The sequence below is a fragment of the Trachurus trachurus genome, assembly GCF_905171665.1.
Source record: "Trachurus trachurus genome assembly, chromosome: 24".
In the NCBI taxonomy this organism is placed as follows: domain Eukaryota; kingdom Metazoa; phylum Chordata; class Actinopteri; order Carangiformes; family Carangidae; genus Trachurus; species Trachurus trachurus.
The window spans coordinates 20666475-20691226 of NC_139910.1; the positions used below are offsets into that span (position 1 = coordinate 20666475).

The window sequence follows — 24752 nt, forward strand, 5'->3', positions numbered from 1 at the left end:
AATTGGTAAACCCGAGTGAACTCAGCCCGTTGATAACCAGCATTCTGTGCATGTTGAACTACCTTTGCACAGGCCACTGACAGCCTTGTCAAACACGAGAGAAAATCTGGAAAATGTAACTTCTACTTCTTTTCAAGAGTATAACTTTCAAAATACATCGCACAGTTTTTAGGGAGAAGGTAAATGAAAGATAAGAGATATACATCGCATCATTCATCATTTCTGTGTTTCTATAAAGCACCTTGTGAAGGAGTCGACATGTAGGTCAGATGTTATGGAGGGTGGAGATGTGAGATTTACAGTGTATGTGGGAGAAAGAGCAAAATGTTTACACTGAGGAGGAACCTGTGGATAGAGCAGGGGGTGTATTTATACAGGCCTGTTAAGTACATTTTCTTTTTTAAAGCAAAGTCAACAAACTGTTTTTTTACTATAGAGTCATGTTCATAATAGTTTCATGTACTGGCTGTTTTGTCATAATGTGTAAATTGAGTTTTGAGAGGACAGGTGTCAGTTATAGGATTATGATTAACAGTCTTTTAAATAGGCAGTTTGCATCATAACAAATAAACATCTATTCTTCAAACACTGTGTAAGGTAGATAAGAAGTCAAACAATAACTTGCAGGTCATCACAGCTCCCTTTTGAACTTTGTGATTATGAGACTCAAGTTACCCCATGAAAGCATTTGTTACAGCGTCAACACAAACTCCTCATTTGCCAGCATCCGCGACCCTTTAATCACTGGTTTTATTTTGCATGAGTGGAAAAGTAACTCAGCGTTATTCTTTATCGTAATCCTAAAATTTCATGCTTTTTAAAGTCAGCTTCCTCTGCCATTTTCTGAGTGATTTTGGAGCCGATCAGGAGTTGGGATAGTTCTGCCAAATTTTAACACTGAGCCCTTGTGGATTCGCTAACAAGGCCGGGCCTGTCTAATACAAGAACACAAATCCAGCTCCTTTCTGCCTGATCTGCAGTAATTCCCCGAGCTCACATCACTTCCTCACTTGTAGATCTCACAGATATACAGAAGTATTTAAAACTACACTGCCCTCAAATTACTTGGGAGAACCCGCTGAAAAGTGTCACTGCAAGGGTCTCACAATTAGATGGCTTGAATTCCACATACTTGGTCGGTGCCCAGCTGAAATAGTTTTGAGCAAGACACTGAATCCCTTACTATTGTTCCTGATCCTGAGCTCAATCCTCTCTGAGCAGGGGCAAAGAGAAAAGAGCCTTTCTATAAGGAGATTGCTATAATATCACAACTGTTGAGTCTGTTCTGTGTTCCAAAATATATTAAAAAAGGATTTTGTTTGACATTTTGTCAATACACATATAGGGTCCCCTGCTTGAGAGTGACATGAGAAGACTGATACTGCTCATGTAACTCTGTGTTTATGTCTCCAGACCTTTTTTTGGAAGTCTTGGCATGGTCTAAAGATTGTTGCTTAAACACTGGTTTTCTAACAAAGATATAATGTGTTAATTAGCGGGTTTAGAAGTGCACGGATTTGTAATGAGAGAGGAAAAAAGGGCTAAAGGGGATTTTTTCCCCCTGTTCAACCAATCAATAAACAGCCACAGGCGAGTACATGTGTATACGCGCATAAATGCACACACACTTATTCTCAAACATGTCTGGTGAATGGTAATACTGTGGTAATGAGTGTAAGCTGGACTACACCCATGTGAGGGGTGAGTGGGTGCAGCCAGTCTGGCAAAACCACAAATGACCAACCGTCTATGTGCGACGGAAACGTTTCTCACCAGTAGCGAAGGTGTTTCACATTAAGTCAGATGTTAAAAGATTTCCTCTTGCATTAAAGTTTATCATCTACCTCGGGAGGAAGACGATAAAATATCACACCACTCTATCAGTTCACTCCTTTCCCTTTCATTCACATGTGCTCACACACGGATGAGGCATCTCGTCATCAGCCCTTCACCTCTCTCCCTCTCCCTCCTTCTCCTCCGTCCCATGCTTATCTTCTTTTCTCCCGCCCCCCCACCACCCCTCCGTCCCCCTTCAGCTCAATTAGTCTCTTTTCCACCCTGCTCCACTGATCCCTCTTTAAACTGATTTCAGTCTTATTCCCATTCCCCCTCCCTCCTTCACCTCTCTGGTTCCCTGCCTCATGACTCCAGGAGGATATTTTTCAGTGTCACAATCAGTCGGAAAAGTGGGTAAATATAGATCAGAAGCCTTAAAGACGTAGTACGTGTGAGTGCGCACATATCACGCAGGACACGCCTCAGGGAGGGGTTTTTGCAGAGTCGTGATTTCTCTCGGTTTACATCAGCAGTGTGGGGAGATTTTACCTGCCTGTGAGCACGTCGCCTGCCTCGAGTCTTAAAGCTGTGGTAGGAGTTTTAATCACACCCGCTTCCATTGCCCTATATTTTTTACACCATCGTCCCTTACTCCTTAAGCTCCCCTGTCTATTTGAACTTCATGTCTTTATTTTATTATGCAAATTCTTTGCTTGTCTGGGTACGACCAGACCTGACAAAACTGAACACAAATGTGTGGGAGGATAGACTAATGAATAATGGCATTTTATAACCAAAAGGTCAAAGGTCAACTTCACTGTGCCATCACAATATCCTGTCCACAACAAATTGGTGACGCTAATCTTGGGTTGTCTGTAGATGTACAGTAGATGTAAACAGCAAGGTGGACACATACAACTGCAACAAAGTAAATGTAGTTTCTAGGATTACCCTAAACTATTTTAGCATCTTTCAGCTCATTATTTTGGTTTTAGAGCCTGTAACTTTAGCATTTTGGCTCAAACAGCTCTCATCACTTTCAGTTGTACTCCACCTGCCCTGCCGTCTCAACTTAACTTGTGTTTACATCACATTTTCTTTATTCCAGAACATGCGCTTCAACTGGGAGCAGCAAAGTCTGGTAGCCCCGAGTTTTTACTCAACCCTTGCTTTATTTTTGTTGTGTTTTCGTCATATTTCATATATCATCAACTAGCCTACTGATGGATACTCTATTCATATTCGTATTTCCATTGTCTCCACATAACCGAAGATTATCATGCAGGTTTTCCAATTGTTGCAATTTAATATTTCATTATACCTGATCCTGTGTCTTTCAAATTGCAATACAACTTCAGGCATCAGCCCAATTAATCTGTGTCATTTATGTAACATGGCTAACACACAATCATCATTGTCATTGTCTGAATACAGAGAGGCATTTAAAAACAAAACAAAAACAGGTATTATATTGGTGTTACCTCTGTCGGTTATAGCTGTTTGTCTTGTTTGGCAGCTACTGGCCTGAACTACCATGGGTTGACATTTCAACTCATGAGAATCTTGGAGAAAAATATGATGTGGTGACGTGCAACAAGATCAACAGTAGTGCTTTGTTGTTGTTTTTTAAAGTTGTCGTAGTCACTCATTTTGCAATATCTTGAAAGTGACTTGAAATTTAAAAAGAGCAAAGTTGCATCATCAGACTAAGGCACGTGCAATTAAAGTCAGGTTACATTCACCTATTTACAATTTAGCCTAACTTTTGCCAGATAAAAACTCAGACTCAGATAAAACCTGAATCACGTTATCCCCTCCTCCTTTATAATCTATCACACTTTATGTGAAGAAGCTGTCCTTTGTCCAAATGGGAGTCTACCTTGGAGAGATAAGACTATTTTAAACATGAACTGAAAGGAAAGTGAATGGAAAGAAACTAAAAAAAAAAAAAATTTGCATTAGCATTTTATGACTTGTGATTATGTGGACTTGCTTTTTGTCCCCATGAGGAACACCGGTCCCCATATGACTGTTTGAACAGATTGATGTCCCCACAATATAAATAATACCTGGACCACACACACCAACACACAGGATCAGTTTCTGACATGGTCTGATGCAAGGTTTTCTCTCTTTACTCTTAAAAGGTCAGAATATGTTTAAAAGGTTATATAAAACAAAGATTAATGTACATTTTAGACTCCCATAAAAACACTCAAGCATTCTTTGGGTTTGATGAATGACTCCACATGTTTATACACGAGAGAAATAACAACCAGGCGAGCTGCAGGAAAGTCTGCCCTTTTTCAAGATGGTGAATAACAACTTAATTTTCTCATCATCAATTAAAGGTAGAGTCTGTAGGTTTGTTCATTGCAGTTTGTAAACACAAAATCCATTTTGGGCCCCTCCTCTCGGGCTCAACTGCTACGCCCCCTCCCCCTGACAGCAGTTTTCCGGACTGACCCATGTTCAACTGCTGTTCACATGGAACCTTCTCCATTTTGGCCCTCAAAGTTCTCCTTTGAATATTTGCTACTACCACCAAGATAGAGAATGGACGCCGTTAAGCCAGATGCACACTTAGCAGCGAAGAAAAGGAAATAAAGTCTGTGTGAAGGGCTGGAGTGTCGGGCCGTTGCCCGGCCGTCACCAAGGCAAGGCAATTATATTTGCACAGCCCATTTTTACAAATAGTTTGTCTTAAAGGGCTTTACACAGTGTCATAACATCATCCTCTGTCCTTAGATCCTCATTTCAACGGAGGAAAAACTCCCAAGAAAAAACAGGAGAAACCTCAGGGTGAGCAACAGAGGAGAGATCCCTCACCCAGGACAGGCAGACGTGCAATAGATGTTGTGTACAGACAAGGAAACAGTTTATACACAGAATATGGAAAAACAAATGGTCAACAAGAGCTTCTGGGGGGCAGGCTGGGCCATATACAGGAACGGCAGGGAGAGCAGGCCAGCTTAATGGGAGGACTGGATGGCAGACTGGCTCATGGGCAGGAAGGGCAGGTCGGTTTAACAGCAGGGTAAAAGGAGGGACAGGGGCGATGCAGGCGGCGGTTGGTGCAGAGGGATGGAGCTCCGGTGGATCTGTGGAAACACAGAGAGAGTGCGAGACACCAAGGCCAAACTAGTGCAACAGATAAAGATAATGACAGTTCAAAATGTGCGAGAGGAGAGGAGAGGAGAGGAGAGGAGAGGAGAGGAGAGGAGAGGGCTCCATGTAACCAGATGTGTCCCCCAGCAGTCTAAGTCTATAGCAGCATAGCTATAAAATGGTTCAGAGCTACCTGAACCAGCCCTAACCAAAAGCTCTGTCATAGATGAAGGTTTTAAGCCTGGACTTAAATGCGGAAAGAGTGTCTGCCTCTGACCCATGGAGAGAGCTGGTTCCACAGTAAAAGAGCCGGGAGCCTTGAGGGACCACCACGACGAGTAGGAGGAGCTAGCAAGAAGTGTGGCTTCACAAATGGACTCAGGCAGTCACCAGCCAGGCAGCAGATGTCAAGGCAGATTTCAAAAATTGTCAAAATGTCAAGACAAAAATCTGACAATACATTATGTAAAGTTGCATCTTGACAGCATGGGAATGTTGGTGATTTGTTCCTAATGCTAAGTGTTTTGCTTCATAAGAGAAAATCTAATGTTCAAAAATTCAATTCTTACATTAACTGCAATTGTTCCCATGAGAGCAGAATTCAAAATGTTTTCAAAAATTCCGTTTTTGAGATAAAATTCTGATAGCAAACTTCATCAACTCCACACAACTCCAAAATATTGTCAATTTTTTCAGGAAGATTGAATATGTGTTTAGCAAAAATTGGCTGGTATATGTTTACAGTACTGTTTACAGTCAAATGTTTTCATGCACTGTAGGCTCAATTTTTAAAATATCAAAAATCCAGGTGTTGACATTGTGGAGGACGGTCTGAAGATGCAGTGTTGCAAATTTGGTGTCAATTGAGCAAATATTGTGGGACAAGAAAGGTTTAATACGTTTTACAGTTTTTGGAAAAAAAAAAAAAACAGAGTGATGGACTTAATATAATATACATAATTTGCACTGAGTTTAAGTGGACAAAAGTTTCTAAAGTATTGGGGCTACATTGTGTTGAAAGTAGCAAAACTGTAGCACGTACGGTTTTTAAATTTAAACACTTATTTAAATGATGAAGTTTCCTTTATTGTGTATATTGTTGTATGTATACCAACGAAAGAATACAACAAAATTATATTGCACTCAGTTAAAAAGGGGCTCAGCCGTCCGAGGCAGCCGTTATCAACCTCCCATCAAATCTCAGAATAAAACCACAGACTGATAAATCAGCACAGTGGTTCTAGACAAGCACCTAGCTAGCTCACTGATTCTGGGTTCTTAGTAAATCACAGATTAGACGGTTTATGACATTCTTCGGGGTGTTTTACCCAGTAAAGGGGGCCCCACAATTTTCAGGGATTATATGGTGTGCTTTATATTTAGGTATGCACAGAGAGAGCATGAGTCAGGGAGAGCAGAGCAGAGCATTAGTGCCACGCACGAGCTAATCCAACGGGAAGTAGCAAGCAATGGGGCTAAGACGAAGCGAGTTTCAAAACAAACATGGCCAAAGATCCAAAAACCTCCACTTAATCTACATTCATAGGGGTTAGATTTGGTCCAGAGGCCTAGAGATCAGCTACTGCTAAAGTGTCACTGAACAAGTCACTAATCTCATACTTTAGTAGCTAAAACTGCTCTTTGTCCTCCCTGGCGGATAAGGGGGACAGGTGACATGATAATCTGGTAGGGAGTGGAACAGAAAATTTTTCATGGGGATGTAACACACAAAGTTTGCAGCGAAAATAAACACACAATGTTGAAACTCCAGAAACATATTATCCAAAAAGTGAGAATTTCTTCACCAAGAGAAGGAGAGCAGAAGAAAACAGGTTTAGTGAGGTGCAGGAAGTACAGCCCATGAACCATAATTGGAAACATGTTCCAGGGACCTTTGTTCCAGGTAATGTTTCCGAATTCTTTCGAAGGTTATTGGATTCCTGGAAAAGTTCTTATGGTGGAAAAAGTGCCAGTAGAGGTGTTAACCTAACTCTGCTGTTAAACCAGAATTTTCATCTAATTTATTTTGACGACCAAGTCACATTTTTTCTTGATGACGACGTAGTCGTCACCTTAAAAATGACCTACTGTACCATTACGAGACATGTAGTGTTGACCTCTTGATCGTTGTTCAGGATTTGTTTGTGCAATGGACAAATGCCAAGGGGCAAATTTGGAGGGAAGCTGTGTTGTTTCAGATACCAGTTAGCCAATTAAATACAAATCAGTACGTGATCAACTTCATGATAAGAGGGCCTCACAGATGCCAGAGCACTGTGCAATATGATATAAATCTGTGAGAAGGACTCTCTACTCTGGACAGTCACTATTACAGTCAGTCATTATTATTCTCCATCTTTACATAAGAAAACCATATAACCTGAGTCATCCACGAGAAATTTATGCTTACATGAATTTGATTGCACGATGTAGTATTTCTTCAACCATTCGCTTAAAGCAGTACTAAAGAACTTTCAGTTTTGGTTGAGTTTGGCGGTGCCTGTGGACCAAAGCGGTAGTGTTTTGCCTGAAGGAAGACTCCATTTCCCATGAACACTAGCGTGAAGCCCTGTAAATATCCTGCATTAAAATTAACAGAAGACATCAAAACTAAGTTTCCGTTTCCAGTGGATCATTTCAAAGTGAAAACACAAACATAATCCATTGCTAAAGTGCCGTTTTGCCTGCTCCCTCCTTGTTGTGACTCGCAAAAGTGAAAGTGAAACTTAAGTGAGAGCAGGGTTCCTACCATGCTCCTCAAAGCTGCTTAGTGCCAGAGAAAGAGATACAGACCCCCTCAGACCACGACAGAGGTGTCATTCAACTTGTTGTAAGTCGATGTATCATCACAAAAGTTATGAAAATATTTTATGAAGGTTGAAAAGTTCCTTAGTGTTGCTTTAAGCAAATGTGCTTTTTTTTTCCTGCATTGGTGCCAGGTTAATGAGCATTCAATGTACTGTAGATACAATTAGATGTTCTTATGCAATTATGGCCCAAGATGGCCCTACCCATATTTTTACCCTAACATCAAACCACACCAAGCTTTACACAAGTCTTGCTACTGTAACAGCAAAATAACTATTTAAAGACTTTTTTTTCTTTTGTCGAAATCCAGTATTCCAATCTGGAATGGGGAGGGGGGACATTTCTGCTCATAGACGTGCGGGTAAACATGAAGTTGTCGTTTTCTCTGTTACCTTACTAAACTTACAAGACAGTTACTTTTTGCTATTACATAATCCTTTGGCCATTGAAAAATATGAGGCCTTCCTCATTGGTCATGACACAGATTTTGCTGAAAAATGTGGCGTTTCCTCCTCTGCGGTTAAATGGCTGTCTGGAGTTCAATTTCACAGATGAAATTACTGCACACTGCTTCAAAGTGCCATTTTATTCATAAGGATGAATATCTGTCTGTCTGTCACGAAAAGAGCGCAGGAATTTCTTATTTCACTTCCCTATTTGCACTCAGATTACATTCTGCAGGGGTTCTTATTAGATGTGTGAGTACCAGCTTGCTGCACAAAAAAAAAAAAAAACATGGAAAACTCATGTTGCCTAATTAAATCTCTTGAAAACACAGCATTCACAACACAGCAACCTTTTCCTTATTTTATATAAAAACAATATAATTTGAAAATAAATATGCTTTACTGTTTTACATAGACACAGAAAACATGTTAATAGAGAAGAAGAGACAAAAGAGAACTAATAACGAGGGCTCTAAGACTGATGGCAAGTTGTTTTAAAATTTCAAACGGTGGTAGTGTTGTGGTAGTGTATGCTGAGCTGCTAGCAGTAGTTTATTTGTATTTGCATCTTGCAGTGCGGACAAAAGACTGGTCCGCTACTTAAATACTTAAATACAAGTTACTAACACCTACACGCAGATGTGCACATTGGCCAATGCACAGAGACACACATTCATACACACACAAACACAAACACACAGAAATGTTAAAAATTCTACACAGCACCCACACCCTTAGATAAGAGGGGTTTTAAAATCCAGAGATCACCACATCAATACAAGCGATCCATTTAGGGAATGTTAACAAATCATTTCTAGATTTTTTTTTTCTTTTTTTTTTGTCTCTCTTTGTTTCGTAGAAAAGCACAAGAGTGTGTCTGTGCTGTGAGTAGCCATCAGTGACCTTACACATAGGGGTGGGAGATAGAACAGCCACAGGTACATAACACTGCATATATAAATAGACCAAATTAAATATGGGTAGAAGGCTGAATACTGAAAAATACTCTATAACATTATAAATTATCTAGAATGGACTATGGCAATAAGGGATATTAAGTATGTACAAGTACAGAGCAGAAGATATGTAATCATTGATTTCTGTATTGAGCTAGCAGAACTACTTTGACAATCCCCTCTCCTGAAAAATGAGACAAAAATAATTTAAAAAGCACTCGAAAGATTTCTCAGTACATTTTTGTGAGGCACAGTTTTCAAATGGAATCAAACTACAGTATAGGATGTTTTCAGTGGTTTTCATGAAGGACATAGCAAAACATTAAATGATATTATTGATGACCAGTATCCCTTTAAAAGTATATGGCACTCCAGAGTCTCTCCTCCTGCAAGGTGATCACAATCGTGGAGACATTGTGTATGTCCATGTCAGCCCTGCAATGTCCGCAGAGGAAAAAGGAAGTGATATCACGAAGACACAAACAAGATTCAAGGTTTCCGTCAGCTGTCCCAGTGTCCTCTTGTTTTAGTCCAAAAGCCAAAGTAGACTTCAGCCAACGAGAATCCATCCATCACTTTTGAGAGGAGGGCGCGTCCATGTCTTCCTCAGCCTCACCCGCTGTTTTAGCAGTTAAATATATCTTAGATTGAGAGGTTTTGCAACTTTTGATTGACACACAACCACAGTAGACTCATATCCAGTGAAGTAATTGCATACAATGAATTGACAACAAGACTACACCTGCATTGCAAGCCTGTTAGAAATGCAAAACCACATGGCGGATATTTGCGTTTTGTCAAATGATAGGTTTAGTTATTTGTTTCTGTAGCAGCATAACAATTCTGTACTCTTTTTCTTTTTATCATGGTCTATATACACACAGATATACAGTGGGAGGGAACTTCAGTTCAGTCTTTCTTTTTTGTTCTCTCTCAGCCAGTCCAAGGGGAATGCTTTCCACAGAAAAGAAGAGCTTACGGTTCAAAGGTCAAAGTGCTGTGCTGTGAAATATCTTTAGAATATTCCTTCATCTTGTACATCTGGTGCCCCCACCTCTCTCATCTTCTTGGCTTGTCACATCTAAACAGGAAGAAAGGAAATCAGTATAGGATTTGAAGTGATGCACATAAAGAGCTAAAGTCACAACCATTGGTGATCTGAGAGCCCATTCAAGAACATCCAGCAGCAGCTCCAGAGGGACATACTGTATGTTTAGCTGTTAAATGCTCCACTAGGCTCACTCATGGCGACTGCTGTTTCTGTGCTGAGAAGGTAGAGTACAGTGGGCATTTAGACACTTTTTGCCCTAAAAAGCAACTTAATGTGTGGAAAACAATGGAAAAAAGTACCGTAATTTGCGGACTATAGAGCGCACCTGAATATAAGCTGCACCAGCTAAAAAATTTTTTTTTAAAGTATATTTTTGGGGCTTTTTTTCCTTTAATGGACAGGATAGTTGAGAGAGAGACAGGAAATGGGAGGCAGAGAGGGGGGGAATGACATGCAGGACAGGGCCGCTCGACGCAGGATTCAAACTGGGGCCGCCTGCAGTGAGGACTATAGCCTCAACACATGGGGCGGGTGCTCCACCAACTGAGCTAAACACTGCCACGCACCAGCTAAATTTTAAAAGAAAATACATATACTATAGGCCACACTTGAATATAAGCCGCAGGTTTTCATGTTGTAACATGAGATATTTACACATAAAGACAGTAGGGAACTGTGCAAGTCCGCTCGCTTTTCCGCTGTTTTGGTCACGCTCCTCTCGCCCATGTGCATTTGTTTACAACGAAGCCGGCTAAAAATCAATAAATGGAGCGGTGGATAACGTTACATAACATACAAGATGTTACGGCGTGTGTGTTTGTGTTGTCTTAACCGTCATAAACAAAAGATTACGGGTTACGGAACACGTTTGTGTGCGGTGTGCAGAGACGAGAGCTGGGACACCGGGGCGGGCGAAGAAAGTAGCGGCTTATAGTCTGGAAAGAGTGACCCAAAAAGCTGGAGTTGGGCTGAGGACTCACATTCACTGATACTGATAAAAGGTAAGTTCAGTGAATGTAGCTACTACACAGACGTTTGCAAGCGACATAATGACATGTTTGCGAACGTGTCATTGTGTCGCTTGGGAACGTCTGTGCAGCACATTCACTATATGTTCAGTGAATGAGTTGCACAGTGAATGTGAGCCTCAGGGCTGAGTCATGAACTGAGTCATGAGTCGTTCGGCTGTGTATCAGTTCAGGGAGTCAGACTGTGCACCGTGCAGTCAGGGCTGGATACAGGACACAGGACACAGGAGTGGTATCACTCCTCTCTAACTTGGCAAAAAACATCAACTACTAAATATGGAACAACTTCTTTCAAGCCAACTAAAAATAGACGTATGAAGAGATTTGGACAAGATATTATAGGTTTTTACAAGATACAAGATATCACTATCTACTGTAGACAACAACATGCTGGATTTTGAGTTTTGGTCATTTTAATGTGTGTTTTTTTGTTTTTGAAACCCGAGGTTCTTGTTTCACTTCAGGTTTTTCACCAGAGACACTTACTTGCAGGTCCTCTCGTTGAGCTCTAGCTGGCGTTCTTTACAGTATTCGTCTGTGTGTTTGCAGGAGCACCGGCAGGTTGCAGGATCCTGCACGAATAATCGCTTTCTCCTCTCTGAGCAGTGATCACAACATGGCTCACAAACACTAGACACAGAAAGACAGACAAGACAGAGATGGGGAGAGGCAGATTAACACCGTGTACTATAACCAAGCCAGGTCAGCCATAGGCCAACCCTTTGATATGCCCCACTTTGCTCTTCAAAGCCAACGCCTGAAATGTTTCTCTGCATATGACAGTCGAGTAGCATTGCAGGCAAATCTTCAAGCAGTAATTTTCCCTCACCTACGCCCCCAAAACCCTCCCCCGTTGATTGGACCGCTCACAAATATGTGTTAGACATGCAATGAGGAAAGCTCTGGACCGGATCATGCAACACAAAACGACACAAGCTGGCTTCGGACTGCGGTCACTGACAAGACACTCGTTGCTCTCACTATAACAAATTCATCCAACTCTGAATAAAGAAGACTCGAGGGTCCACTTGGTTCTCCATTTAGGAAGGTTTGATTTTATTGAGTGAAAACCGAAGAGTGTGTTTCCCACATTAGAGAGACATTAGATTAAGAACAGAGGCTGAAAATGGACAGATGAAGGCTCACGTACTCCATTGACATCTCAATATACAAATTCCAGAAGAACACACATACATGTATGTATTCTGTCACAGTTTTAAGAAACAATAGAGCATCATTGTGTTATTTTAGGATCAAATACGGGAGCTTTTGTGTGGGTTCAGAGACAAAACCAGAGACAGAGAGACACAAAAACAGTGCTTGCTTAACAATTTGCTGGTTTACAAATCCCCCTACCAAAAAAAGAAAGAAAAAACAAAACAAACAAACAGAAAAAAGGCAATAGATAGCCATCACTTATCTTCACATTACATAAAAACTACCAGCATTATGCACGGGACAGCAAAACCTGTTTGTAAAGATGAAAAGAATGAAGAGTAGAAAGGAGACGGGTACGAGACACAGCAAAGCAGCACAGACTCAACACTGAACACAGGACCATGATTACAATCCTGGCGATTCCAGCACAGATACCAGAACAGTATGAGCCCGGCCCGCGGAGCCATGATGGTGGAGCTGTGATCTGTTTCAGTAGAAGGTTCAAGTTACAGCTAACAGTCGACCCAGGATCTGTTTATTCCAGCTTCTTTAAACATGTCCATTATCAGTCGTGAAGCTATAGCTACATGACGAGATGTTAGGAGCAACTTGTACCTCGGGTTTCTACTGTTTTCCATGACACACAGCTGTATATCTCATCCCAACCATCGTTCCATTCTCATAAGGAGTGACTTTTCTTTTGAAGATTGTGCTAGTAAGGTTGGGAGGAGATTAGATGGGTTATGGTTCACTTCTCGTGGGATAGGTACAGTATACAGTATAAGTCTGCTGTATCGCTGTTATGTAAAGTTTTGCTAAAGCTAAGTTAGCAAAACAGGTTAGCAAACAAGGATAGCTTAGAAACTGGTATTGGAGTGTGTCGGACATGACTGATGAGACAAAGTTAGGACAATGCGCGGAAGCAACATGCTAATTGATGATGGCTAAATGGGCATATTAGGGGGTTAAGGGGCAAATTAAAAAGGACAAAGGAGCTCCTCCCAAATGAGCTTAATTATGAGAAGCGCAACACTCAGGTGCAAGTAGGTGGAGAAGGCGGAGCTGACATACGCATCGTGAATTGTTTTGTCACGGTTTTTCTTTCGCTTTCTCTTTTGGCCTTTACCCTTGCCTTTCCGGGGTTTTCTGCAAGAGAAAGAGGACAACAAGGCAGATTGATGCCTGAGAGACTGAGGAGAGAGATGGACTGATGTGTTAGCCTTTTTGTATTTTGACGTCCTTGCAAAAGAAAATTAAAGGAACAAGTACAAATATAATATACAGGTAATATTTTGATTATATTATTGTTACTGATTGGCTTGTTCAAGATAGTTCAATTATGTAATCATTAAGTCAGTGTATGTATCTCAATAATTTCAATATAGGAGGATATGAGTTTCAAGACAAGCACAATGAATGAATGAATAAATAAATAAATAGTGTGTCCCTATCTGTAAGGACTCTTCCGCAGTATGTCACCTTTGTGCACGATTCCCTCACATCCTGTAGTTTGTGAATGTGGGGAATATCGAATGTTCCTTTTTTTTGTGTGTGTGTGCGACAGTACAATGACTCAGCAGCGTGTGAAAGAGATTCGTGGTCTGAGGTTTGGCTCAGGGCAATTTCCCAGTTGGACTGGGGACAATAAATGATACCAAAACTGCATCTTTGACTCTATGTGGGTCAGTGTTTTCTAGCTGATTCAGCTGGTTTCAAACTGTGGCTCAATGAGAACAGACAGGTGCATGGATGTACCTGGATCTTCACAAGTGCTGTCTGGTTTAAAGTAGCCTATCTGTCTGTGTTTCGTGTACTCAAATAGAATTACAAAAACATTACTGGTGATATTTTTCTATGTGGTCATTGATTGTATTTAGAGGAAATCACTGCTGAATTTCTAATTAAAAGTGATAAATAAAGAAATTGCTTGCACCATGACATGATAAGCCAGTTTCTGAGTGCAGGAATGAAGTTATCCAGGAATTAGGCTATAATTATTATGCAGTACATAATAGTTGGACTTCTTTGTTACCTCGTGTTACTCTGTTACTGGTCACACAGCCTTTGAAATGAGTTTTTACCCGTTATCCAGCTGCAAGCTACAGTACACGTATTTCCCTGAATCTACTGGAATGGTGGATGTTTGTGAAGAAAAAATTGACACTCCGCTCTCCTTTTCTACGTCACTGAAGCCTACATTAGGTTTTCTGCATAAACCACCTGAGTCGGTAGAAAAATTGAATTTGAATGTTGTTTCTGTTCAGGGCAAATACAACTGGACAACAGGTGAAAAAACAAGCCTGAGTCTAAAGCCATGCTAGCTGCACTGTGGGGTTGTATAGGCAGAGCAGAGTTTTGAGCTAAATGCTAACATGGTCAAAATGACAATTCTCACATGTCGATGTTTAGCAGGTATAACGTTTACCATGTTCACCGTCTTAGTTTTGTTAGCAAGGTTGCATTATGGTTCCATAAACCAGTTACAGTCATGAAATTAGGTCACAAATGGGACTGTGTCAGACTTGATTATAAACATCTCCCCAAACCTTAGGAAGAGGATGAAGCTGGCATGCTGTAAATGTGAGCATTTCCTCTTTTGATTGTCCAAAAATCAGTTTCGCTGTGGAAGTTGACAGTTTACTGGTTTCACAACCTCAGCGGCGTGACTCACCCTAACAGAAGGCCAGACCCCGCGGTGGAGGTCAGCGGCGCAGCATTAAGACTAACAAGAAGAGTATGAAAGCATCAGAAACATAAGTTGAACGACCCTGAGACCATCACCTTGTGACAGCACGCCATCAACGCTGGACTCGTAAACAGTTACGACAAGGTTAAAGAGGAGGCCCTCGGAGGTAACCCTTATCTATACGACAGACAACCTGACATAAAAACCAAAATACAACTGACGACCATCCTGCGGTAGAAAGATATCTACGACTGGTCACAGAACGAGGATTAAAGAGTTTTATGACTCTCAGCACGCTGACTTCTGTCGCATGAGACGGGAAGATCATAAACACAAAAGTTTACCGTGACTCAGAAACGCTGTTATCTATATCACAGCAGCCAGGAACAGGAGTAACACACGTTAAGTGGGATGTAAACGGTAACAAAGAAAAGAAAGGAATGTAAAGATGATATAGAACAGAGGAGGAAGGTGTGGGCTAGAGAGGGCAATGACCCCATCAAGTGTCACTCATTCACCTGGCAGGATTAAGCTGGTATTCCCTGTTTATCACCTGAGAGCTGCATGCTAACCTCAGCATAACATGATCTCATGTACAAGCTTGTCCACTGTGGTCGAAATGAAATATTATCGTTGTGGACTTTTTTTTTTTTTTTTTTTTTGTTCTGTGTGTTTGAGTGTGTGAAAGTGAATGGAGAGACAGAGGGAGAAAATAACAGATTCAGTGAAACAGCATATGGGATAAAGGTAGAAAGGGTGAGAGTTGCAGACAGCTGAGAGTTTGTTTGCAGAGCAACAAAGAAAAAAAAAGATCAAATCTCAAATCCCCATTGTTTCCCCCCAAAAACCCAATCTTTCATGCAGAAAGAGCGCTGTACTCACTTTTCTCTCTGTTCTCTCACTTCTTTCTTTAACCTGAAACGCGGGAACAAAACAGAACGACATTAGATCGCGGCCTGCCATTGTTTCCTGGTAAACAGATACATATCAAGATCATCAGAGACCAGAGGGCTCATTATCAACATGGGTGGGCTCACATCCATCTTTTCAAATTGTGTTACGTCAATGTCCTTTTACCAGAAACTGTGATAAACCTGCATGGCTTTCACTTTCAGAAGCCTGGCCTGGTAAATGAACCAGATTTGTTGGGAATTAAAAGAGTGCACACAGTCATGCACAGGTAACACAAAGAGGTGTGTTCACTGACAGACTCTCTCTCTCTCACACACACACACATACAAATATAGCTACAATAGCAGGTTGTCAGGTTTGTTTTATTACTCGTCCATGTGACAACTCTTGCTGATACGAAAGAGTGTGGAGCAATAAATCTGCTGGCACACTCCAGAGGCAGCAGTTTGCCAAATGCGTTGGGAAACAGTGTTTCATTCAAGAAGGTCACGAACACCTTGCCAAGTTTCTATTTGAGAGGCTGGAAGAATGAAGCATAAAGGTAAACGTGCATGTGTGCATGTTCAGTATACATAAATGATCTAAAGATATGGAGGGATATGGATGTGCTGTGGACTGCCTGCACTTCAGTCTGTTGAAGATAAAATGAACAATGACACAATGTCAAACTACTCTGGGACAAGCAAGTTCTGCAATTAATTTACATTCACGATTTACACTTAAATGAACAAAAAAGGATGCTCGAGAATAAAGAAAATATAAAAATTCAAAGTAATACACCGAACCTTTAAAAAATGCTAAATTTTATGATTGTTATTGTTATAATTCTCAAGATTTTAATGCAGTCATATAGTTTTATTGTTTGCAGTGCTGTCCATTATTCACGTGCTGGATTCAGGGTCACTGACTGCACTGTATATAGTTTCCTGTCATTATTGTCATCCTCGCTATATACTCTCCCACAGCTGTTGTCACAGCTGTATGAAGTTACAGCAGTAGCATTAAATTGAATTAATTATTATTATTTTTAACTATAGAGGAGTTACAAATACTTAGTAGATTGTGTGCATCCTCTGTTTCTATTAAGGTGCCCTAAAAGGTTTATAGCATCCCATAAATGCTTTTGAGTCATCACAAATTGCAGTGAGCAGTACAGCGTAAAGTTCAGTGAAATCTCTTAATGGCCTTTCACGGATAGACTGGGGCTGCTTCGCTGAGTGTAGGAAGAATAACTTAACAACATACTTTCGATTTCGTATCTGAGAAAAGCAACATAAAACGACCAGAGCACTTGACTCCCAGCCAACAGTCCTCCCCACGATGTTTGTTTGCTTATTAGATTTCCCTTAAACGTGGGAGGAGGCTGCATGTCCCCCCCTGTGTGTCGCTGTGTCACAGTTTACCCACTCACGTCACACAGCTCAAATCTGTGTTTTACTGAAACACAGGCTTTAATAGATTAGATTAAAAACCGCGCTCTGCCTCGGAGTATAGGAAAGAGTAACAGAGTGCGTCACACAGTGTCTAAATGTGTGGTCACTGAGCAGCAGAGGACATCACCTGGCTGTGACCGGGGGGCACAGAGACGACACAGACACTAATCTTTACAGATCAGTAAACTAAAGCGATCGGGCTGATGCAGTTCCAGGAATGACCTGAAGGAAGAGCCCAGCACGCACACAAACATACTCCCTTTACCCCCACAACAATGTGATGGATTGAGACTGAACCAAGGCAACATGGAGGACGTCTCTGGGGATGTGTTTTAAAGAGATAGTTCAACATTTTGGCAAATTGGCCCATTGCCATAATCGCTATAGCAGTAGATTCGTTACCTTTAATTGTCAGTGTAAGCTATGCTCCTATGCTACAGAGGCTCATGGAATTTCTTGGTTTTCCTCATCAAACTCATCAAATACACAATCCAACAACTCCAAAACAGTCTTGTGGACAAGTTGTGACCTGCACATTCACCACGCTATGAGATAATAGCGGAATGTTACCAGAGGGAGTTGTTTTAGAGGTAAATTCATGCAAAACCGCTGATGCACGTTGCCTTCAGGGACAGTTTTTCACCTCGAAAACGGCTCTGTTTCGTAACGTTCTGTTATTATCTCATAGCGTGGTGAATGTGCAGGTCACAACTTGTCCACGACAGCGTTTTGGAGTTGTTGGATTGTGTATTTGATGAGTTTGAAGAGGGAAACCAAGAAATCCCATTAGCCCCCGTAGCGTATAGCTCTGAGCAGCTCACGACTCTGCTCTGCCATTCTAAAAATAGCTTGCACCGACAAATAAAGGTAACAAACCTACTGCTAAAACTATAGCGATTATGGCAACGGGCCAATTTGCCAAAAATGTTGAATTGTCCCTTTAAACTGTCTTGTCTTTTGAAGACCAGGGAAGTGACAGAAGCAGAGATATGAATCTACCTAATGTGTATCTGTTAAATGAGTCGGAGATAAAGTGAAAACAACAACTTTACATGAGGCGTCTGGTCGACCTCTGCTCCGCTGCACAATCGTACAGTGGTTTCATGTGTCAGTAGAGGTGGTGTGTGTGTGTGTGTGTGTGTGTGTGTGTGTGTGTGTGTGTGTGTGTGTGTGTGTGTGTGTGTGTGTATGTAGGGGTGTGTGTTCAAGGTTTCTTACCTACACTCACATGCGCTGTGTTCTGTAAAACTCATGAAAATATCATTTTGTTGCCTTTGGGGTTTTATTCTTTTAATCTGTAAGAGAGAAAAAGAAGAAGAGAACACTGTCACATAGTTGCAGACAACATGTGGATTTATATAATGGTTCTATAAATTTTATAGGTCCTTTGTGCTGTGAGTCACAACCCTAACATTTTCCAGAATAGGCAAAAGTGGATATAAATGGACTCAAGGATCAACAAAAGGACAAACAGTAAGGTCACTGTGTTGTTTCGGAAAACCTCTGTGGTTTCCAACCCTGCCCCTCAGACGATTGGACGGTTCAGGGGACTTCAGCCAATCAAGAGCTGGAAGGTGCCAACTTCTGACCAGCTGGAGGCGCCTACTCTAGTTTGTCCAGTTTCTCATGAGTGGAGAGTAAAATGAGACAATAACCAGGAATAACACATGCAAATTTTACGTCACGTCAAATCGAGACCCAACAGTTTAGTTGCACAGAGGTTCTTGCTTTGCTTTTTGAACAATTCCTCACACAAACGGCTTTGACAAACTCTTGAATGATTAAATGTAAAAAGGGGAACCACTTTCACTCCAGGGTTAGAGTCAGGGTCACACCAGGGCTAACTGTCCCCGGACAGACTGAGAAAGGGACACTAAAGCAGCTGATGTGCCCCTATGCCGGGATATTTAGGCAAAAATAAAAGTATTAAAGGGATAGTTCAACATTTTGGCAAATTGGCCCATTGCCATAATCCCTATAGTCATAGCAGTAGGTTTGTTACCTTCGGTGTAAGCTATTTATAGAACGGCGGAGCAGAGCCGCGAGCTGCTCAGAGCTACAGGTACGCTACGGAGGCTCATGGGATTTCTTGGTTTCCCTCTTCAAACTCATCAAATACACAATCCAACAACTCCAAAACGCTTTCATGGACAAGTTGTGACCTGCACATTCACCACGCTGTGAGATAATAATGGAACGTTACGAGACGGAGCTGTTTTCGAGGTAAATACAGAGACTGCTTGCTGAAAAAATGTCCCTGAACGCAACGCACATCAGCGGTTTTGCATGAATTTACCTTGAAAACGGCTCCGTCTCGTAACGTTCCGTTATTATCTCATAGCGCGGTGAATGTGCAGGTCACAACTTGTCCACGAACGCGTTTTGGAGTTGTTGGATTGTGTATTTGATGAGTTTGATGGGGGAAACCAAGAAATCCCATTAGCCTCCGTAGCGTAGCTCTGAGCAGCTCACGGCTCTGCTCCGCCGTTCTAAAAATAGCTTGCACCGACAATTAAAGGTAACGAACCTACTGCTATGACTATAGGGATTATGGCAATGGGCCAATTTGCCAAAATGTTGAACTATCCCTAAGGTGTCCTCTACAGGCACAAGTACGTCCTGGTTAAATAGAAATAGCCAGTGGCACCCCTCTGAACCCCTCTGGACAAGTATTGCCGTTGTAAATCAGGCCACTGACCTCCATTGTAATGTTATAGCTGGACGTTGGCATGCACTGCAGCATCTCATCATTGCAGCAACCGGCGCAGCGCGTCAACACCACGCAGGACGGGATGAAGATGTGCTCCACCTCCTCCGGATACTCCTGCAGAATCTCCACCAGCAGCTCCCGAGGCTGGCACAAGCTCTTGTTGTACACCTCCATTAAAGGGATCACTGGGAGACAGAGGCACAGTGTGCATGGTTATAAAATGGCAGAGCGGTTCTAGACTAAACCACTGACTCCTGAACACTACTGTGCTGTAGCAATAACAGACAACTACAAGGAGACTAGAATTAAAAACACTGGCATGCTCTCAAGGGAGTCAGAGTGAAGGAGATGAGACAGACACGTACATGCACACACAGGTTTTCTTTCTATTGTTCCACTGGGAAGCACTTAGTAACCTTGGTTTATACATGTAAATAGAGACTTACCTTCTCATCCAATTTCCTATTAGAATTAATCAGCTCTCAACCAGTCTAGACATCTATCTTGACCCCATCTGCTGCACTACATTTATTGCTGGACGTGTCACCCCAAAAGCTCCACTTCTTCACCATTGTGATTCAGCTCAGTGATTCATGTATTATTGTACAATAACAGCCTGTTTCACCTCTAGTCTACTTCCCCCCTCTCTCTGTCTTTGCAGGAGTTCTGTTCTTGGGTAAGATATTAGCACACACAGACAGACAACACCTCCAAAATATCACTCAGTGCAGTTGTGAACCCAACGCAACCCCGGCCTGACAGCCCTCTGGGAAGCCAAACCAAACACAGCGGCACTGAACAATATCATGAAGTTCAGCTTCTGATTGTCCAAATTAGATTGAGCAAGGCTGGGATTGTGCAAAATGAAATAGCGAGCCAAGAGGGAGAAATTCCGTTCTATAACAAGAGTCTGGCCACCATAACATTTCCCCTGCTTAACCTCAAACAAGGAGGAATGCTGTACAAGATGAACACATCCAAGTCCAAGTGTTGAGGTTTAGGGGGTGAAACTGCTCTCATTTAGTAAAAAGTGAGAAGTTGGAATGGGGCAGATTTGGACTGGAGTCAAATTACAAAGCTGTCCACCAGGAGGCGATAATTTCCCCCTTTTTTTTTATGTCAAGGTGAACCTCAAACCTCAAACCAGCCCTTCTCTGTTTGGCTGTGTGCCAGCCAGGGAGACCAGAGCAGACTGTATTCCCACGGTGCCCTGTGGGACACCTACCGTCATGTGGACCTCTCTCTGTTTCCTTCGGTATGTGGGCGCTCTGCAAGAGGAGGGGAAAAAAAGCCAAGCTGTTAGTTACAGTGCATTGTGCAAGAGCTCAGAAAAAATGTTGCCTATGCCCTCTACTTATCCACAGTTGCGCAAAAAATATATTTGCATTTTGACATTTCTGTTGACCACTGCCAGAATATGAAAAAAGCACATTATGTATCTTATCTGAGCCTGACCTATACTCAGGATATGCTGCAGGGAGAGCCAAATGTTGACATTATGTCCTCTGTAAGCTCTATCTAACTATGAGTAAAAGCGTTTAGAAATCATCTCAGCAGGATTCCTTATGTTGCCTATGTGGTAGGTAGGTAGTATATAGCCTTGCATGTGTTGTGCGTATACCTTATATGGCCAAATATTTGACCAGAGGTGCACAGAGCCAAACAAGTCGACCTAAATTCTGTCACATCAGCTACGTGGCACAACTTCAAAATAAGAGTTATACTGTGTGGCTTTTTATTTCAGTTACCAAACCTTTATTGTGCGCCCCGCTGCCCCTGGGCAACACTGGATTAATAAGTGTTGCCATTAAAACCGGTAAGAATTTCAGCCTGCTACTTTCCCTCACAGGGGGGTAGCTGTCACCACCACACCGGACCACAAAGGCTGTTTGGCAACTTTCCATCCGTGCGCAACTTTCTGTCGCCATCGCACACACGCACACACACACAACCCCCCGCGCGCCCCTTTATTTCTCAATCTCTCTCCTTCACTCTCCTTCTCTCTCTCCCTCCCTTTTTCATAATGCAAGCGCGCGCAAAGTCGCGCAATATCACGCCAATGTTGCGTGAGACCCGGTCCTGTATCACCGGCGTGTATTCAGTCAGTCGGTCTTTTCAGAGGAGCGTGGAAAGTCTTTTCCATTCCTTAAATGAAAAAAAAAGAAAAAAGAAAAAAAAAACTTCTGGTTGTGTGGAGGCTCCGCCCCCTTCTGGTGGCGTGAGAGGGTCCAGCCTTGAGGGCTGAGGGACCCCGGCGCTCCAAAACACTACATACTGTAATATTAATGGACGGGTGTCAAGCTGCGAACACCGGCCCCTAAACCGCGTGATGATAGACTGACTGGCAACGAGCAGTCGAGGCAGCATCCTGACACTGTCCTGCGTTGATTGGGTGGATTATCTGTCATGAGATCAACCAGTTAGTTAAATAAACACTTTATTAGACAGAGGAGGGGGTAAAAGTCATTAATTCTGGACAAGAGGCCCCTGAAAGAAATGGCTATGCTGCGACAATAGTATATTTGCTTTCGCTTAAGTGGTAAACTCATAGTGGAAATCACTTCTAGTCAACTCATATTGGAAAATATGCCGCTGAGCTGAGCTTTTTTTCACCTTGAAACCTTTGCTCAAAGGCTTCTTGGACACGCTGCGCCTGATTAATGATTATCTGGAAAACGATTTACAGTGCGCTCTCAGGCAGCTATTAAAATTCCCCAGTCGGCCTGATTAATCTGATGAGTAATTCCCGTCGTGTTCTGGACCCGGAGTGTTACACTTCAGTGTGTGGAGCTGAGCTTCTTCCTCTCACTGGAGCGGACTAACCATGAGGGTCGCCACGGTGCCAGGAGTGAACCTGCTCACATGTCCTAATTGGAGCCACTGCGCCTTTAAAGCGTAATAATATCTCCAAGGTGGTTTTAGAGCAGGCCTGCAATCACCTAGCGTCAAACTTCACAAGATTTATTTGAACAAAATCCTCCTTCACGCCACATTTGCAACACGCACACACAAAAACGCACCACCCACGAGTGTGTGGTTTTGGTTTATATAGTGTCGGCTCTGCGTAATGGCTGTTTAAATCTCCCCAAAGCCACTAAACATTTCGGCTTGTTTAAACATGAGCTGTGACCTAGCCAGAGGAAAGACAAGGACGAGCTACACATTAATGACCAGTAACTGCATGTCGCAAATAGAGGTCGACTGATGTGTCGGTCCAGTTTTGCTTTGTGAGGAACACGACTCACCTTGACAGCTGACAGCGTCAAAAATAATAGTGTCAAACTGTCAATAAAGTTCATTGTGTTGGAAATCCAATCCAAAGGCAGGCGACGCTTTAAAATCCAAAAGGCCAATGAGGCGACTTGTTCTCAAACATGAAGTTTACAACAACTAAACAACAACACAAGTGGACCGGCTAAAACTTCTCTAAATAAGGGGCAGAGGGTTGTAACGGCAAATCCATGTTGGTCCCGGGGTTGGAGGGTACAATCCTTTGCGCATAACTTCTCAACTGTTGCCAATGATTTTCAAGATATCCAGAAACACGAGAATCCAAGACGCCGCATAACGTCTCACATTGTTCCGCAGCAGACCTTTATTTTCTTGCAAGGGAATAGCAATCCACATTACAAAAATAATCCCATGCTTGTTGCGCCGGTTGTCTCCAAGTGTCTGTCCATTGGAAACCTGTAGCCTATAACTCCTATGTGCAACTTGAACCCATGGACCGGGGGATGACGTTCAGTGAAAAAGAAAACCGCGCTGAGAAAACTTTGACTATCTGCCTCTGGCTGCTGCTTTAATTCCTCTGTCACTGCGCACTAAAGCGTTTCGGCTTGCTCCGTTGACACAAAACGCGCCCACCTCCTCTGTCTAGGTCTCTCCATACTGTGGCTCAGTGGTGGCGATTAACAAGCACCCGCGGTCTGGAGACGTGGATTGGTGGGTAGGTGTGTCTATATGGGCTGATAGTGCTGCTGCCGCTGCTCTGAAGTCTCTCTCTCTTTTTTTTCCTTCCAAGTTTCACCTAACCTATTCATGTGACCACTAAACGCCAGAGTTCAGAAGAGTCGCACTATTTTTATGTCAGTATTTGTTGGGTGAAAAAAGACCGAGGGCATCCCAGTATTATGACATTTATACGCAGATTGAACCGCTCAATTTCTCATCCACACATTTCCGGTACATTGCATCTTTTATATGTTGCATATCAATATAAATATAACTGTATGGGTTAGGCTACATTTAAATCCAGACATCACTGGTGCAGTGAATGAAGTTTTTTTTGGGACCTTTGTAGCGCACAAATGTGACGGACAAATGACCTTGGATGTTGCTCATGTGTGATTAAACAGTCATCCACGTTGGTTGTAGTAAGAGATAAAATGGGTCAGATGTGTTTTCACTCTTAAGGTGTGCGCCACCGACTCGTTTGCAGTTGCCCCGGTGATATTGGGGCAAGTTATGTTCCAGTCTTGTGGCTACTCGGGGTTGAGCTCCAGATACTCATTGGTTTCCATGAAAGAGGAAACCCCCCAGGAGCGTGTGTGTGTCCGCACACGTAGCCTATATGTCTGTGTGCGTGCGTGCGTCGGGCAACGTTTTTGCCGTCTGTGATCGCCCCGCTGCCGTAAAGTCCTGCTCTGTTACCGCATCGGACCGGTCACCGCGCGCGTCACA

At 42.4% G+C, this 24752-nt stretch overlaps 1 protein-coding gene across 2 annotated transcripts; it reads right to left on the reverse strand.

The window, feature by feature from the left end:
- Nucleotides 1-8656: 8656 nt before the first annotated feature.
- Nucleotides 8657-24126, reverse strand: vegfab (vascular endothelial growth factor Ab). Of its 2 annotated transcripts, XM_084001189.1 has the most exons (8): nucleotides 23318-24125; nucleotides 21298-21340; nucleotides 20061-20257; nucleotides 18581-18657; nucleotides 15900-15932; nucleotides 13403-13477; nucleotides 11660-11803; nucleotides 8657-10175 (listed from the first exon to the last, which is right to left on the reverse strand). In XM_084001189.1, the coding sequence occupies exons 1-8, from the start codon at nucleotides 23369-23371 to the stop codon at nucleotides 10154-10156; spliced, it is 645 nt and encodes a 214-aa protein (XP_083857315.1). In that variant the 5' UTR covers nucleotides 23372-24125; the 3' UTR covers nucleotides 8657-10153. The 2 variants fall into 2 exon arrangements, with proteins under 2 accessions (XP_083857315.1, XP_083857316.1); XM_084001190.1 differs by lacking the exon at nucleotides 13403-13477 and having other exon boundaries at nucleotides 23318-24126.
- Between the last annotated feature and the right edge of the window lie 626 nt (nucleotides 24127-24752).